Here is an 18965-nt window from a genome sequence, read left to right as displayed (position 1 = left end):
AGCGCTGATCAACTATGAATCAATATTCTGTTACTGTAATGCCTTTTTCTCTCAAATGTTTTCAGAAACATCTTGTAGTGTACTGTTTAGCTGTAAAATGAGAAAGTTTGTGGTGAGATCAGTTGAGGAAAGTCTCCCGTCACGAGCTAGATTGTTTCAAAGCCTGAAAACAGAGCTTGAGGAGGTGCAGAAGTCTAGTTTTCTCTCAGAACATTTGAATTACAATATGCTGAAAGGTTATTATGGACTTTTTGCTCAATGATGCCAAAAATATACTGCCTAATGGCACTTTAATTCCCTTATTTATTTAATCTTCTATTTATTTATGTATTTATTTATTTATTTCTATTTTTGCACTTAATTTTTATTTATCTTATATTTATTTTTAAATGTATGTATTTATTAATGCACGATTTTCCCTTTGCATTTCACCGCATATTTATTTCCCCAAACTTATTTATTTATGTATTCTTTTCTTTATACATTTCTTTACACGTTTCTTTTTACCTTCTATATCAGGGGTCAGCAACCTGCAGCTCCGGAGCCACATGCGGCTCTTTAGCTCCTCTCTAGTGGCTCTCTGTGGATTTCGAAAAATGGAAATGAATAACTTTTTTTGTTTACATTTTCATTTTTATTTATCATTGCTGTAGGTCTATGATATGAAAGTACGACGGAGTATTAGGGCCACATTGAGGAAAAAAATTAATCTGAGATTTCGAGAATAAAGTCGTAATATTATGGGAATAAAGTCGTAACATTATGAGGAAAAAGTTGTAATATTACAACTTTTTTTCTCGTAAACCTATGACTTTATTTTCATAATATTAGTAAAGTTATGACTTTATTCCTCGTAATATTCAAACTTTTTTTTTGTAATGTTATAACTTTATTCTGTAAATCTCAGATGTTTTTTCCCTCAATGTGGCCCTAATACTCTGTAGTACATTGTCTCTTTGGCCCTCACTGCATTAGACTTATATACTATATACTTAGTCTATTAACTGTGTTACCTTCACCACAACGATCAAATGTTTTGTGGCTTCAGACAAATTTTTCTTATTTTTTTTTTTTTTTGCCTATAATGTCTCTTTGGATAATAAAGGTCGCTGACCCCTGACCCCTGACCCATACAGACCTTGAGACAGAAGGCTGCTTTATTCTCTACTGTTGACTACAGGGGGCAGTATGACGCACACAACCGTTTAAACTACCTAAACTACAGCGAAGAAGGCTGGAGGGAGAAGAAGAAGAAAAGGAAAAGAAGGACGAGAGGAGCAAACAGTAACTGCTCCTGTGCAGGTTAAATTAACAACATCTAAGAGAAACCCCGTGCTAGTGGACCATGCTGCGGGCCTGTCTGAGAGGAGCTAATGCTACAGCCCGGGTAAGACTCAGCTAACAGCGAGCTAACGGTAGCATGCTAGCGGTAGCATGTTGTCATTCAGTGACCCACAGGCTGCTCAAGGTGCCTGAGAGGGGAGTTTACTGTCAACAAGGCGGGATAGTTCACACTAACATGCTACCTGGCGCTAAAGTTCAGCATTAGCACGGCTCTGTTTATCATTAGTGGTGATAAAGAGCCGGTGAGAAAAATGTGAGTGCTAGCTGGTTAGCTTCTAGTGACATATGGCTAATGACAGTCAAGGCCTATAGAAGGAGGTTGGGTCACGCCTCATATATCTTGGGTATTGCGCATGCGCAGTAAAATCTGGCCTGTACTCGTCGAAATTGAGCCAATCGTGACGCAACGACCACAGCTTTAGTCACATTGCGCATGCGTTGTACCCGAACAACAAGACCCTCGTCCCTGCCTCCTTCCATAGGCCTTGCCATCAGGAAGCTAACGAGCTGAGCTAGTTCAGTTTCACTGAGGGGACGAAGTCTAAATGTGTGTTCACGAACTTAGAGCAAAAATAGACAGTCTGTTAATTTTATATTTTATTGTTATTTAACGTCAGTGTCAGTAAAAGAGAAACTGGAAAATATATAATTATGTCTGGCCCATGTAGCTAATAATGTAAAGGCCGGGAAGGTGGTTGACTACATTTCTGGTGTAAATTAGATTAGATTAGATTAGATTAGATTAGATTGGGGTTTTTTAGCAATGTTTTTATTGTTTTTTTTGTTATACAAACATCAGCATTATTATGCAATATATTCAATACAGGATTTACTTTAACAAACATAACATACCCCACACACCCAAACACCCTTTCTCTCTTAACTTTTCCCTTTCTCACAGGGCCAAAATCAATATACAGCTTCACAGTATCAATCAGACAATTAAACAGTTAAATGGCACCTCTAACAAAATGAAGATACACATAAACAGAAAATAAATATATAAATAATAAATAAAATAAAAAGATTTTCAAAAACAAGAATCCATTCCCTTCTGAGGGTCCACCACTATTGTGAATTTTTACGTATCCTATCTTAATTATTCCTCTTGTAGAAGCTCTCCAATATCACTACTTTTTATGAAATCGTTAAACGATAGATTGGGGTTTTTTTGTACAACCCAGTGGACATTTTGTCCAGCAAGTACAGAACATAGTATTCGGTGAACATTATGGCAACATGACATATTAATAACAAAGTATTATAATATGTAATAATACATTTGTGTTAGTGGGGTTTGTGCACCATTTACCTAATCTTGGCTGAAATAATAGAACATAATAAAACAGAGCTTTATTGTCCACCAAAGAGAAATTGTCTTTAATCCACCAAAACATGAAAACAGAACCAGAACATGTAACATACCAAACAAATATGATCCAGTAAAAGGAAACCATCAGGGCATTAAACTTTCCCTCACTGGTGTCCTTTCTCTCTGCTGTGGTACCTCCCAGTGAAGAGGTTGGAGAGAGATGTGAGGAAACATCATCGTTCCCTGTGAAGCATTATCTGATGTGACATCGGTTTCTGATGACTACTGCTCCAGTTGGATCAGCTCTGCAGCATCTTTTGTTATCTTGGGAGTTTTTGCACAAATGGATGTGCTTTCCAGATAGCAAAAATAGACCGCTGCTTGTGCTGTTCATCCATCTGAGAAAATATTACATTAAATTATAACTGTTTTACAAGCATTCGCACATGCACAACAAACCTGTATTTATAAATCAGTCAAACCATACTTTTAAGTGTACTTCACTGCTCAGAAACACCTGGTAGCAAAGCATTTGCCATGCAGTTATTTTCATATGTATATTTTCTTTTTAGGTGTAACTTAATTATTTCAAAGTTCAGATTTTATCAGAATGTTTCAAGAAAAGTAAAAATAACTTTGTAGCCTATTAGCCCCCCAAAAAAGAAAATTGTAGTTCACATTAAAAAACATTCCCAGCAGGTGCAGTGTAATCGATGTTCTCATTAAAGTTTTCTCTTAAATAATGTAATAAATGCTCCTCAGATACCATCATCCAACTTCCAAAATAGTGTGTCACATGCATGTCATCATGCATGTGACACACATCACATAGGTGCATACAATACATTTACGTAATAGTAGATGTGTGTACCTGACTGTGCATGTTTCAGACTTTAAAGGTCAAGCAATAGCACTGCATGAACTGTCTGTTTGTAGTAATTTTCTCTCTTCCTCACCCTCTCTCTAGAAGAACTGCAGGAGAACCCCTCTAACCAATCTGCAGCACTGCCGGCACTACACGGCAGGAGAGAGCAGGTAACACACACACACAATTGTGCAAAAATTCAAGTGGGCCAAATATAGAGCTTGCATATTACATAAAACCCTCTCGATGATAGCAAGACCTTGTCACACCACATATTGTCATCGGATTCATGCTTATCCTCTGCTGTCCTCTTCCACCACAGTGGTGCTGCTGCTAAAGTGGTAGCTGCTGGCTTGGTGACAGTAGGCGGTGGCGTCGGAGGTACAATAATCTACGCCAAATGGGACCACAAGTTCAGATCCGCTGTGGAGAAAAATGTTCCATACTCAGACTGGCTGCTGGGTCTGGCTTTGGGACCCGCTTCTCAAGATGGCATCAAGAAACAGGTCAGGACGGATTCACAGCATGTTTGGGCAATGTGCTAAGGCTAGCTGGAATCTCTTTTTCATTACATTAGACTGTTTTGTCAATACAACAGGGTGTGAAAGAGAAATAACTGTGTTATCTCTCCTCTGTCTTTCTTATTAACAAAGTTCAGTGTACAAAACATTCAGCTAGCAGCCTATAATTTTTAGCCAGCACTAATCAACACGATCAGGATTTTTTGGGCTGATCACCAATCGCTGGAAGCAGAAACGGCCGATCCGATCACCAATCACTGATCACGGTGTCTATTTGAAGCCAAATAGTCCCGGACAAATATTATTTGTGTTTATGGAGCTTAAGAACAGTTGATAGGCTATATAAAGAATGATGTTGACATTTTTGTTACCTTTCAGCTGGAGCCACGGCATCAGTGGTCTCCATGACTTCAGACTGTATTTCATACTGGCAGTTGTTGTCATTAGACCTGCTTGGTTTCAGAAGGACTGTAATAGTTCGAACTTCAGTCATAATGTTGACATTTGAATTCCAGTTCAACATGTTTGAATGTCTGCTCATTCTGCAGCATTGCACCGCTCTGCTCTCGTGTTTCACTGAGTCTCGACATACAGTTCACACACAGAGCGGAGCAGAGGAGAGACGGGTGAAGTGAAGATAACGTTGTCGGTACCGGTTACAAACAAGCTCGGTAGGGAATATTAGGCTTCACTATTTGTAGAATTAGATTCCAGTGATTGTTTTGTAAGATTGTTTCCGACTCGTGTGATCCAAACATTTCCAAAAACTCCAAAGCGTTGTAACGTCCAAAAGTCAAAATTTAGGGCAAGTTTGGAACATTATTTAGCCTCCTTCGCAAAAAAATAGTATGACATGGTTGTTTACTTTGACAGCCCTGGTAATTCATGTTTATCAACTTAATAGTTTTGAATCCAGACCTTCAGTATTTGGATCAAGTAGCTCTTGAGAAATAGATGGGCCAAAATTTAGAAGGGTTCTATTGTTATTTCAGTATGTCAGATACATATTTAATCAACATTCATCGTTAGTGGATATGACTTTGTACAGAACTGATTGTGATATGTGGCTCTAAACAAAAACATGTTGAGACTCTCAGGCCTCAGTTGAAATGTCTGCTGTTCTTGCTGTTTAGATGGAGTTGGCCCAGCCTCCCTCTATGATGGACAAACCGATGAAGAAAGGGAAGTCAGTGAAGGAGGCAGCAGAAAGTCCAGCCAAAGAGCCTGTCCCAACACAGCCTGCACTGAGCATAGAGGGTAAGTCTCTCATTTGGTTCAGACTCCTACATGATGTATCGTACTGGCAGTTGTTTGAGTTATTGACGCTCATTTCATTCTGCCACTTTGCTGCAGTGTGCAGTGTTGCGGTCCCTATGGTGGAGCCCGACTTGTTCCCTGAAATGCTGCTGTATTGTTTACCTCTGTTCCCATGTCAGTGATCCATCCAAGTTAGGCATTTTCATGTTACTCATCCTCTTGAAACTCTTTACTTCAGTTATTGCCTTTGACCAGGAGGAGTTAGGGGTCAGTGTGATTTGTAAGCGGCTGCTTCTAATTTTACTCGCCTTGGGTAGATTTCTTTTCACAGCACAAAACAACAACAGCATGTAAGAAGAGTCAAGAGGGAGAAACGCTGAGGCATAATGTTAGATCCAACAATGTATTGTTATAGTACAAGTTATTTTTTTCATCTTAGTTTAGTTAAAATCCAAGTGTTTTATGTGCACTCTGTTTTTTTTATGCACCCACCACAGAGATCTCTGAGGGTAAGCCGTCTTCTGTCTTTAGCTCTCCTGTACAATGCTGCGCTCCTCTGCCTTTCTTTAGAGCTCAAACTATTAAGGGCAACACACACAGGCGGCGTCACAAAGCTTGAAACTCTGTTATTTATTTAGGTAATCATTAATCTGTGTTTAAATTATGTATTTATGACTGTTTTAAGTGCTTTTTATGAATTTATTTTAAATTTGAACTTGATTGATAAATATACTCATTTGGTTTTATTTCACAATTCCTGATTATTATTATATTTTATTCCTGAGCAAGAAGCCAACGACAGGAGAGAATCTGTCTAACTTCCGTGAACAACAGGCCGCACATCTGCCAATGGCTGTGAAAGCCTAATTTGGCATGTGGATGAGAGGGCACAACTCACTTGTTGCTAGTGTGTTTAAGCTACCGCATGCCACCTAAGGTGCTTGTTCTAGACTTTACTTTTCAAATGGGAATATTCGCTCATGATAATAACCATTACTCCTATTAGACTGTTAGAATGTAGTTTGTAGCCTAGAATACGTCCTTAACAGCTTTTAGGGGCACATTGTAATGCAATCCAGTGCTTCTAGCTGATAAATACTAGTATACAAATGAAGCTATTAGTGCAGAACATTTATGTAGTTTAATTTCATATTTGTATCATTATATTTTTGTGATGAAACCAGTTGATGGACCATCAGTCGCTGAATAAATTCCTGTATTTCTCTGGTGGTTTTTACATTAATCTTTTATCATGACTGGGTCAGTGTGGGCATAACTTGTTCTATTCCACAAAGAGGTACTTTAAGTCAAATAATGTTACTGTAATTTCAGACATTCAGCATTTAAAGTGATTCACTTTGTACAGTTGGTGCATACTGTAGCATCTAGCATTTAGTGTCTTTGAATTTGTTCAAGGGCTCATGAAAAGTCTATCCTTGGGTGTTGTCACGTAGACTCACATACTGTACACACACACACACACACACACTACCTGACTGTGCCTTTCTGTATGTGTGTCCCACCCAGAGGCTTCAGCAGAGGCCACTCACATCATCTCAGCCATCAGTGAGATCTCATCAGTCCCTGCTCCGCTTGACACCGAGGGAGTAGCAGTCAAAGGTAACCCTCTCCACCACTCTACGCTTTGATATCTTAAAGTAAAAGCACAAATTCAACCTTTTGGACATTTAAAATCAATGTATAGATAAATTGTTAGCTGGTAATCAAAGTATCTACATACTTTTTACATCATCAGTTGACAGGAGATTGACACTGACTTTGGGCTTTAGATATTACTTCCAGATGAGTGTTTGAATGCAGAACTTGTAGCTTTAAATCATAAAATGCCACCAGGAAGGTCCAATAATTCCCAAATCTTTATTATATCACACTGAACACAAGCCAAACACATAGCCTCCATGTGGTACTCTGTACGCTGGTTATATAATATGGTTATACAGTGTATCTGCAATCACATTACTCACATCATCACATCACATTGTAAGGTATTTAGTGAACGTAAGGTTACATTGGTTCTGTGTGTGCATGTTTTCTCTAGAGTGCAAAGAGTGCCATGACCATAAGGATACCCTGGAGACAGCAGCAGTTCACCCTGACACAGAGTCACCCGTAGCAACAGAACCACTGAAAGAGCGACCAGTAGAAGAAGTGACAGCTAGACTGGCTCAGCAAGACCAAAAGGACCTGGACACCCTGGCATGTAGGCTGGCAACAACACGCACACACACACACACACACACACACACACACACACACACACACACACACGTAGAAAAAGTGACATTTCAATCTGCTCTGTCCACAGTTTCTCATCCCCCGCCGCTATGTTTACACAAGCACAGCAGGCTAGCTCTGCTAATAGCGAATTGTTTAAAAAAAGAGCTAAAACAAAAGCAGTCTGTTTGTAGTCTAACTGTTTAGCTTAGTTTGCCACTTATCTTAAAATTAATGTAAACTGATCAGCTGGGTGAGACAAAGCAGCCCCTCCTCCCTCTACCAACGATACCTGCAGGAAGTGAATCGGATCAGCAGAGGGAGGAGGACAGGAGGAAGGACTGATGTCTGTGTTCTTCATTCTTTTTTAACTTCACTCAGGAATATTATTTATTTTATTGACATTCTAGATTAGTTTACTGTAAGATATTATTGAGTTTATATAGTGATTTGCTGTTGTAAACATTACTGTTGCCATTTTTTTTATTTTATTTTTTATTTTAAAAAGCAATTATTTAGTAATGAAAAAGAACTGAAATGAGTATTGAATAGAGTAATAGCATCAATAAAATCCTAACGATACCCATCCCTACATTTTATAGACCGGACTTTTACATGAAATAATGGTACTCGCTTCTTGATAACATGATTTTCATAAAAAGATGAATAATGCCACTTCAACAGAGATGATGGAAAACCATAGCTATCTTTTATATTTATTTATTTTCTTCATAATTTCTACCTGCCTATCTATCTTAATAACCGTTTTCTCTATAATCTACGAGTCGTGCTGTTGTGTGTATTGGCTGACGTCATTGTCCTGTTGGCAACATTACATATCCTTTACTGGCAAATCATGGAAAAAACAAACTCCCTGTGACGTTACAAAATCAGAAACTGGTGAGTTTAAGTTGATTGTAGTACTTCTAGTAATGTGTAGTAATAACAAGCTCTATTAGCTTTCAGAAGAAGGAGGTATGACCTTTCCACTCTACTCTCCATCCTACTCTACACTCTCTGTCAACCTCTCATGTTTCCTGTCTGTCTGTGTCTGACTTTGCAGCTGTATCAGTCAGTCTTGAAGACTCACTGGCCAGCTCGGCTAAAGCTACCCTGCAGGCCATCGGAGCTCAGGAGGCGGCCCTGCAGGCTATCGCACGGCACACACACAAACTGAAGGAGGCTATGGAAGCAGAGGTACAGATACACAGTGCCACTGACCACAAGGATGTGGTGTGATTACACTAAGACTGGTACAGGTGTGAAAAATGTGATTAGTAGTGTTTAGTAGCTCCCATTACATATTAATCAGGGCTGGGACGGCGAATTTGTGGCTAAATTGTTACACCGATAGTCAGTGGTCTATAATGTTAAATCCAGTGGTCCATGTCCACCAGGACCGGCGAGGGCACTAGGGGATGCGCTGCTCCACTCAAACAGTGACCTACCCTATTGTTGAATGCACCTGATTGGTCGCTGGTTTTCTGCTCGCCGTTTCAAACAGGAAACGACTGTTCCCGCCTTTTCATTTTGAAAGAGCAACGGCCAATGAGGAAACTCAACAGTCAGCCGACCAAGACCACTTAGTTGCCGGTTATGTTTCATATTGCAGTTCATGGGACTAAGGACAGGAGTGAATGGTTGGACACACAGTGAACTGGAGTAAGAGCCTGAAATTAGTGCCCCCTTTCAATGTATTGAATCGATTTTGAAAGAAATCGTGACACAAAAAATCAGAATCAAGATTTTCATGCCTCGGTATCGCCATAGGAGTTAGTGGTAATTAAATCTAGACCTAACTACAAAACATTTTACCGGTATTTCCTGTGCTGTGACACTTTTAATAGGCAACATAATTGTTTGTCAGTAGAGTGATTACAGTTCTTCTTAAATCCAGGTCCCACCTCAGGAGAAGTCAGCCCAGTGGAAGGAACTAGAAGCTGCTCTGGCTGATAGAACCGGAGCTGTGAATGATGCTCAGACTGCTCTGTTGAATGCCAAGTAAGACATATATCTAAACACACACACACACACACACACACACACAAACATGAACACACACACATGCACACTACAAAGAAACGTGCACACACACGTGCGCATTACTCACACACACATGCTCACACAACACACACACACACAAACATGCACACACACGTGCACACTACACACACATACACACGTCTGCACACACACACTAAGGTCTCGTTTGGGCCCTAACTGCATTATAAAATAAAAGCACAACATAATAAAAGTACAACATCAACATAATCACTTCCTGTATTAGATTGTTTTGTCCATCTTTACACCGTCACTGTGTGTGCTCCCTCCACCCTGAGTGATGGAGATGCTTTCCAGCTCTCTCACAGTCACTTGTTGACCTGGTAGACTCACCTGAACCTGTCTGCAGAATGTGGACAGCCGTGGTGTCCCCCACATTTATAGGCTTATTGAATGAACTAATGTATGAGTTATCTTTACACTTAAAAACACATGTCCACTTAAAGTAACCAAATTTATTGTCATTGAATAAGAGTGCATTTATGTTTCTAGTAAAACAATACACCATCATTGTGATATGTCTTGATACACCTTACAGTGAAGGTGTCAGTAAATAATATATAAACATAATAAATAAGGTTTAATGATCTTTAATTACAACAGTTCTGATCGGTCAGGAATAGACGTGGTTTTAAATATTAATAGCTATTTCCAGACTGTGTGAGCTAATACAGACAAGAAACCTGATTCTCCTTTACAATAATTCTCTACATGTTTACAGTCAGGCAGGTAAACTCATTACAATATGCAATAATTAAGATCCGTGTATATGATGGAAGAGAGAGCGCAAAACACACTTTTCTTTGTACTTTATTTTTGTACATTATAAAAATTCGCTGAATCAGCAGAACTTCAGTCTGAGTTAAATATTTACAGCAAATGATGAGAGAAATGAGCAGAAATGAATTCATATTATTTATTTATATTATTATTTATTTGATTTAATTAGATGTTCATTATTATGCACTGATTGTGGGAGAACTGGATCACCCAGATTGAACCCGTGCGTTCCACAACAGTAGACAACACTGACTACTGAGGTGGCGCTGAGAGCTCAAGCCCTCGCATTCATTCAGAAGGAAAAAGTCAATTTTTCCTTCAGGATGAATGACACATTGAAGACATTTTTTATATATATATATATCAAATATATATATGTGGGATAAACCGGAGCCCCCGGAGAAAACCCCATAAACCACCTTAACGCCTCGTCACGGCGGCGAGCATAGAAGAGAAGAACCTGCACATGCAGGACCTCTGTCTCGGTGGTGCCATCAGGTGACCTTTGACGGCGGAGGCGATACGGTCTCCGAGTGCCGGTTTACCCCCTTTCAAGGACACCAGCACCCACGTCGCATTGCCCCACGTCTTAATCAGGTCCCGGTAAATTGCCTTTTCGAGGTTTTCCCATGTTTCCGAGCTGGAATCGAAATCGAGACCCTCGACTTCGGCCCACGTTTGTTCAAAAAGGCGCTGGATGATGTCATGGACGTTTGAAAGGGTCCAGGTCACTTTCGCCTTCTTGAAAATCCGCGTGACCAACCTCTCCAAGAGCACCTCGACGCAGTTTATCTTTTGTACGTTACGCGCTCGCCGTTTAGAGTCATCACGACTCTTCGTCATGGATACCGGGGCAGGCGATGCAGTGATTGCCAAAGGTTTCTTGGCCCTGGGCTTGGTCCCCAGTATGGCGTGTCTCAAATTGTCGACGAGGTTGTCGGACTGAAAGATCTGCCACCATCTGGCCAGAGACAGGAAACCGAGCACCTTCCGCTGCAAGTCGGCGCGCATGTTGGCACGTATCACCGGCTCGGGGATGATCTCTGGCCCGTGTAGGATGTGTGTGTAGAGGAGATCACTTAAGACCTTTGTGAACTCCAAGACTCGACCGGGGGGAATGGTTAGGAGCGGAGTGCCGAGTCCCAGAAGATCGCGGTTCTCTGGTTTTTTCATCAGATCGTTAATCTTCTTCGTGAGAGACTTCGCCGACTCCCGACTGTGAACTTTGGAGCCTCGGTGGAATTTTTTCGTCATCTGTGCCACGATGCGATGGATGCACGATTTGGCAAAGCACTTTGCCAAAAGTTTCTTAATTTTGCTTCCAATGTTTTTCTTGGAGCGTTTGCTCTTCTGCTCCAAAGGAGTCTGTCTTAGAGCCTCTTCGGCGATGCTCCGAGCGATGTCTTCCGCGACGTCTTCAATCTCCCGAGCACTTTGAGACTGCAGCAGCGTGTACTCGGAGTCCGGCACGTCAACCAAGAGAGGTTCGGTAATGTCGTTCAACTGCTTCTTGATGATGATTGTGACATTCATGATGTCTTTCATCTCAATCACGATGTCCGACGAAGGCGTCGCCGCATGGCGGTCTTCGGCGTCTGAGGGTTCCGGTTCCACATCTGATTCTTCGGAGATGGTCCTCTGCTTGCGCCGTCGAGGCGAGAACACCGACTTCATCCTGCCGATGAACGCCTGGCACATTTTGCAGGCATGCAGAATCATGCTGTTGAGTCTGCCGGGAGGAGTGAGGCGCTGAACTATGCCCTCGGGGCTGGAGAGGGCACTTCGGACGCTCTCCGAAACCTCTTTAGAGATCAATGTCGTCAAGCTTTTGGAGCTCGGACACTGAACCGAGAAGTCGACGCCCAGAGCTTCGGCAAAGCCCAGAGAGATGGTGTCGCCCAGATTGATTTGGACGTCGTCCTCAGACGCCAGGGTCGTGCTCCCGAGAGATTTCAGGAAAGATTTTGTCAAGGCCGCTGTGATGTCCAACAGCAACTCTCCCATCATGGTCATGGTGGCGTCGTCGGGGCTGCCGGATTTCATCATTCCCCACTGATCCGCCGTCATCCCCTTAAAGAAGGAGTTGAGCAGCTTGGAAACAGCGTGACGGACGTTGAACTCGGGCATGATGGCTTCTGGCTGGGAAGTTCTTGATGATACCATAATGCTGATTTACGGTCAATTCTTGTCGATGCTTCGTGGTTTTTGGAGAGAAATTCACTGCTTCTCTCAGTAGATAGTCTGATGAGTGAAAATAATCGTTAGTTGCAGCCCTAATTATTATTAACTAACATATAAGCTGCATTTAAATGTTGAGGCTCATTTTAACTGCTTCATATACTGTTGGGAGGTTTAATCTAAAGCAATGCATTCATAAAATTCATACCTCTTTCTCTTGAGACAATTGCTTCTCTCAGTCGATGTGTTTCGTCTGATCGAGTCTTCAGATTCAACTACAGTCGTGTGATTCTGGGACTCTCTCCTGAATGTCACTCCTTTATGATGTCACTGCTCCTTTAAGATGTCACAACTGATGTCACCACTCCTTTAATCCATCACAGTGTTCCATCTGGTGATGTCACCATGCAGTGATGATGTCACCACTGCTGTGATGTCACCCAAACACACACGTGCACACACACGTGCACACTGAACACACACACACACACACACACACACACACACACACACACACATACACACACACACACATGATGTAAAAAGGATTTTTTGTTGTTACTGGTCACCTGCTGAGCTGAATCAGACAGATCTCATCTTGTTATCAGTGTAGTTACTAGATTTAAACAATCCTCTCCCTCTTGATGATGCACACCTGCTCATTTTCCCCGAAGCTTAATAAGCCTAATATTATATTTCATAAAAACAACTTCTTCTGCTGTTAGTAGAGGTGCTCTTTATTTCAGACGAAGGATATTACAATATATATCAGGGCATGTCTGCCATCAGAGATTTACCGTTTACAGTACACGCAATGTTGCAAATCAGTAAGCAGGATTGCTTTATGACAGTATTGGATTTTTTTTTGCTATGATTTTTGCATCAATGTGATGAAGTACTTCCATTTGTCATGTATATGAGATGCTGATTAGCCAAACATAATTAGATATTAGACATTATTAGACATTGATGTGTTATTTTAACCATTAACAGTTTCTCAATTGTTTTAGTTGTTTTAGAAAATTACTATATAAATATTAGGGCTGTCAAAGCTAATGCGATAACGTGTTAATGTGCACGCAAATTTGTTTTATCGCCACTCATTTCTTTAACACATTAATGCAACTTGTGATTTTTAATTAACCTCTTAAAAATCCGACGGGCCGCCATTTGGCCCGGCCGATATTCGATCTTTTGGAGGTTTTAGCCAGCTCATTTTTAAAGATAGAGCTAGTGAAGATAGTAGCATTTTATGATACTAGAAAAAACCTTAGGAATCCATCGGTACCAACTGTGTCATGCTAGCTTGTCACGAAGGAGGTTAAATAACGCTCCAAACTTCTGCTAAATTTTGGTGAGGAAAACGTGGCATGGCCATTTTCAAAGGGGTGCCTTGACCTCTGAACTCAAGATGTGTGACTGAAAATGGCTTCTGTGGCTTCTATATATATATATATATATATATATACCCACGAGTCTCCCCTTTACAGACATGCCCACTTTATGATAATCACATGCAGCTTGGGGGCAAGTCATAGTCAAGTCATCACACTGACACACTGACAGCTGTTGTTGCCTGTTGGGCTGCAGTTTGCCATGTTATGATTTGAGCATTTGAGAAAATGACCTCAGTAAACATTGTAAACATGAGTTTATGTTCTCAACCGCTAATATCAAGTCTTCTTCAATACAGCATGATGTTCATTTAGTTAATGATGGTCCCATTTAGAGTCAAACAAACCATAAAGCAGGGGATGCTTTAGGGTGTGGCTACCTTGTGATTGACAGGTCTCTACCACCGTGTTGTCTGGTCTAGAAGTTGTCTGTGTTTTTGTCTTACAACTTTAACCCTTTCACAGTGTGTCATCAGACCATGAAAGTTAATTGTAACATTTTAGTATGAAGTATATTGCTTGAGTATATTGCTGATTGATCAGTCATGTTATGTGAACATGTATGCATCCAGGGAAGGGTTGCTAAGCCTGTATTTCTATCACCAACATTACCCTGATTCACTTCCACATCTTGCACCAATTGTCCTCTCAAACTGTCTCTTTCCTCTCCTCTCCCCATCTCCCTCTCTCCCTCTCTCTCTCCCTGTAGTGAAGCCTTGGACAGTCTCAAGTCAGAGATTGACAAGTCTAAAGGACTGAAGGTTGTTGCTGTTCGCCCACTGGTTTTGGCAGCAGAGGAGAATCTCCATAACATGGTGGTGGACTTGGACAAAGTGGTCACTAAGGTATTTTGTACATTAGGTACAACCGGATGAAAATACTTTTAAAGGGATAATTCTAGATTTTGGGAAATATGCTTTTTCACGTTCTTACTGAGACATTGATGTTCAGCATCACACGGAATCGCCGTTGAAGCGTTCCTCAAGCGCTCGTTGACTTAGATGTGTTGGTAAATAGTACATGGAACTGGCTAAGAGCATTTTTTTAGACAGAACGGAACAGGCTGAAACTTAAACATACAATCAGTTGACACTTCACTGCATCATTGGAGCGCTGAAAAAAGTTGAGACCAGCTCAACTTTTTTTGTAGCGCGTCACACAGTGACAAATGTCGGGTGTCAGTTTGTAGCATCATGTCACTGACTTCCATTGAAAATGGCTTGAAGTCTGTTGCTCGTAGTGTGAGCAAAGCGTTCGAGCTGGAGTCCAACTACCCTACGGAGGAAACTCATTTCAGACGCGTGTATCGTATCGTAGCGTAGCGTTGACCTGCTGGCTGCCTTCAGGCTAGGCTCCCTTCGATTTTTCGTTACCCAACAGAAATGCAGTGCATGCTCTTTTATTGTTTGTAAGGACTTTAGCAGTATTGCTTGTCAGTGTATAAAGCTGCTGAACATTTTGTGTCTGTGTGTGTCTGTAGGTGCAGTCTGCAGAGTCAGAGTCTAAGATCGTCTCCCAGTACAGTGACCTAGTTAATGAAGCCAAACTACAGTTCCAGAGGGAAGTTAGCAGCCTTACTCCAGACATCCAGGCCAACTGGAAGGGGCTCAGTAAGACCACACACACGCACACGCACACGCACGCACAGGCTGGGGACTTGTGTTACGTGTCATTCTCCATCTCTCATGCCCCTCATTTCCTGTCACTGTTTTTAAAATATTTACATATAATTCCAAAGTGCAAAGACGCTGCATCCCACCCGACCCCATTAATGTCCAGCTGTCCATTAGTACATGGTGCATCCTCTGTATATATGGGGTGGGATTTCAATTACTTTACAACATTACCTGATCAAGATAAACACCTGAAAGGGAGTTCTTTAGATAAAAAGAGACATATTTGCAAAATAACTTTTTGTCGTTTTGTGTGTGTTAGCTGGTAAACTGTCATCGGATGACCTGAACGCCCTGATCGCCCACGCACACCGTCGCATCGACCAGCTGAATCGAGAGCTGGCCGAGCAGAGAGTCAGAGAGCAGATTCACATCGATGCGTCGCTGGAGCAGCAGAAGCTGGAGGACCAGAAAGCCCTGGAGAAAGCTGTTACCACCGCCCTGCTGCACGTCAAGGAGGAGGCCCGGCTGGAGCAGGAGAGGAAGGTACGGAGGGGAAACGAGGAGGTTCAGGGCTTGATCTACATTTGGAGCCATCCAGATTTAACGGTCCCATGCCTTGGCATTGGCTACTGAGGCTAGGAGATGACTAGGGCTTTATGTGGAAGACCCGTCTTGTTGGGGTTTATTTCCCCACAATGACCCGCTAGCTGTACATTATCCCGCTCATTACACAGCTACTTACTTTAGAAATCAATAATTTGACACAAAAACGGTCCGCCAGAGTCCGACATCAGAACTGCGCCCATAGCAACGGTCTGTTGTACATAGCAACGGTCTGTTGTACATAGCAACGGTCTGTTGTACATAGCAACGTTCTGCTGTACATAGCAACGGTCTGTTATACATAGCAACGGTCTGCTATAAAGAAATAACAGACCGTAGAACGCCGTGATTAACCAATCAGAATCTAGTATTCAACAAAGCCGTGTAATAACTGTTATCAATGTAACTAAACCGTATCAATGATGAAATGTTTGTGTGTGTGTGTGTGTGTAGATGTCTGAATTAAGGGAAGTGATGGAGGCAGAGATGAGGACTCAGCTCCGGCGTCAGGCAGCTGCTCACACAGACCATGTCCAAGATGTCCTCAAAGTCCAGGAGCAGGAGCTGAGAAGCGATGCTGAGCAGGTCTCTACACTACGTTCTTCACACACACATTCAATTCAAATATTAGATCACACAGATGAACAAATGGTTTGTCTATTGAACGTCAGTACCTTATTAGGGGCCGGGCAGCAGCTCTGCCTCTTCTGAGGAAGTCTGCCTTCCCATGCATGAAAATAAACCAAACTTTGCACTTTGAAAATCCATAACAAATCAGCCGTACATGCTCCAACTTTTCAACTTCCATCAAATTGTAGACCCAAGTGAGCAGAAATGTTCATGTGCTTCAATCTGGCCGGAATTATGAAATCCATCAGTTTGTTTTTCTCAAATGACCCCATCTGGCTCCGCTGCATCTTCAGACTGTCCTCCACAAACCATCCAGCCAGATTTTAGATTACCAAAAATTGAGCCCCCAGTACATCAGAACGTTTTAGTGTAAACTATGCTGTACACAGCTACTGTGAATTCTCGCTAAATAAAGCTCCGATGTTCATGAAAATAAATGACAACATTTCGAGGTCATGGTAGATGTAGGGTGGTAAATTTCAGAATTTCATCTCAAAAACTGTATTTTTTTTACAGTATTTTGAATTCTATCCTCATGTCAACCATTGCAGTCAATGGAAATCAAGCATTTTGAAACATCAATTAGTCACTTATGGAGCGATCAATCTTTATAGAAATAAATTATAGACATCTTTATGTTGTCTAGATGAAGTATGCAAATTCTCAGAATTTTGGACAGTAAGCTCATCAAGATAGTGACTCTCCTTTGGTGTCTGAGGTTGAGAGTTTGAGGCCCGGTTGAGGCAGAACGAACATGTTGTTAATATTGTTATTTTTTGATCACGTACTACCTCATTAAAATCATAATAGCAAAAATGCACACATACACGTGTACGTGAGGATTCTGTGAGGCCAGGAGAGGTGAATAGATTGAGCCACCTATCCACTCTCCCGGCTCGTCGTGGTGCACGTCTCTGACAGCCCGTCTAACTTAGGTCATTCCTTCAACGCTCTGCTGTGTGTTGTGTTCAGGTCCTGAGCAGTAAGCTGCTGGAACAGGACACCGTCCACCGTCAGCTGAGCCAGGAACAGCTGGATAACTTCACTCTGGATATGAACACCGCCTATGCAAGACTGAAGGGGATGGAGGAGGCCATCGACAGTAAGATCCACACACACACAGCACTTTCTGGAACAAAGCACATTGGAATTTTTAGACCCATACTGTATGAAAAAGTGTTTTATTTTAAGAGTAACTTGGGGCCTTGGGGCAGAATAGGACCTTTGTAAAGTAAGTGATGTTGATTTTTCATATGTTCTTCAGGATAACATGTCGTGCTCATGCAAACACCTTCCTGTCTTTTGAACACAGGCCATGTGGTAGCAGAGGACGAGGCCCGTAAAGCTCACCAGCTCTGGCTCTCCGTGGAGGCTCTCAACTACACTCTAAAGACATCCGACGCCGACGCCCCCACCATGCCTCTAGAGGGCGCCGCTCAGGCCGTGCGAGACAGCTGCCACGACAATGACTTTGCCTTGGCTCTGGCGGCGGCCCTTCCGGAAGAATCCCTGCAGCGCGGCGTGTACAGCGAGGCCTCTCTCCGCGCCCGCTTTAACGCCATGCGATCGCTGGCTCGCCGGGTCGCCCTCGTCGACGAAACTCACAACTCCTTGTACCAGTACTTCCTGTCCTACCTTCAAGCTGCGCTGCTGTTTGAGAATAAACAGGAAGTCCCGCCCGCCCAGCTGAGCGGTGAGGATTTAGACCCGTTCAAGCTTCTGTCATACGCTAGCTACTGCTTAGAGCACGGGGATCTGGAGTTAGCAGCTAAACTGGTGAACCAGTTGAGAGGAGAGGCCAGGAGAGTGGTGGAGGACTGGCTGACTGAAGCCAGACTCACACTGGAAACTAGGCAGGTTATCAGTTTGCTGTCTGCTTATGCAAACGCTGTGGGGTTAGGAACCACCCAGGCTCCGTAGGTCGCCACGCTCATCTAATGTGGCGACCCTTAAAGGAACAATCCACTGAAAATCCCTCTTTTGAGTATCAAGTAGGGCTGACCCGAATGCTTCGGAGCTTCAACCATTGCCATGGTAATCGACCTCCAAATCAGTATTCCAATGCTTTGTTTTTTGTATAAATCCCCAAAAAGTCGTTGTGTCTGAAAGGAGAAATGGAGAGTACTAAGAAGAGAAATACTCAAAATAAAAATAGATAAAAACGGATGA

At 42.1% G+C, this 18965-nt stretch overlaps 1 protein-coding gene across 3 annotated transcripts; it reads left to right on the top strand.

Moving 5' to 3' along the window:
• Positions 1–1172: 1172 nt before the first annotated feature.
• Positions 1173–18889, top strand: immt (inner membrane protein, mitochondrial (mitofilin)). Of its 3 annotated transcripts, none has more exons than XM_037779313.1 (14): positions 1173–1387; positions 3624–3691; positions 3844–4027; positions 5176–5299; positions 6827–6919; positions 7359–7520; positions 8598–8731; positions 9432–9535; positions 14657–14792; positions 15428–15557; positions 15883–16106; positions 16620–16751; positions 17769–17898; positions 18109–18889. In XM_037779313.1, the coding sequence occupies exons 1-14, from the start codon at positions 1346–1348 to the stop codon at positions 18714–18716; spliced, it is 2271 nt and encodes a 756-aa protein (XP_037635241.1). In that variant the 5' UTR covers positions 1173–1345; the 3' UTR covers positions 18717–18889. The 3 variants fall into 3 exon arrangements, with proteins under 3 accessions (XP_037635241.1, XP_037635243.1, XP_037635244.1); XM_037779315.1 differs by having other exon boundaries at positions 1216–1387; positions 3627–3691; XM_037779316.1 differs by lacking the exons at positions 1173–1387; positions 3624–3691; positions 3844–4027 and adding an exon at positions 4578–4713.
• The last annotated feature ends 76 nt before the right edge of the window (positions 18890–18965 follow it).

Source organism: Sebastes umbrosus, chromosome 9 (assembly GCF_015220745.1).
Source record: "Sebastes umbrosus isolate fSebUmb1 chromosome 9, fSebUmb1.pri, whole genome shotgun sequence".
Classification (NCBI taxonomy): domain Eukaryota; kingdom Metazoa; phylum Chordata; class Actinopteri; order Perciformes; family Sebastidae; genus Sebastes; species Sebastes umbrosus.
This window is presented reverse-complemented; position numbering and strand designations above follow the sequence as displayed.

Bases quoted from the DNA above. Each gene is read 5' to 3' on its own strand.
- immt (XM_037779313.1), top strand. From the start codon at position 1,346: ATGCTGCGGGCCTGTCTGAGAGGAGCTAATGCTACAGCCCGG. The intron at 5,300-6,826 runs GTAAGTCTCTCA...TGTCCCACCCAG, and splicing joins GCCTGCACTGAGCATAGAGG to AGGCTTCAGCAGAGGCCACT. The intron at 16,752-17,768 runs GTCTCTACACTA...TGTTGTGTTCAG, and splicing joins TGAGAAGCGATGCTGAGCAG to GTCCTGAGCAGTAAGCTGCT.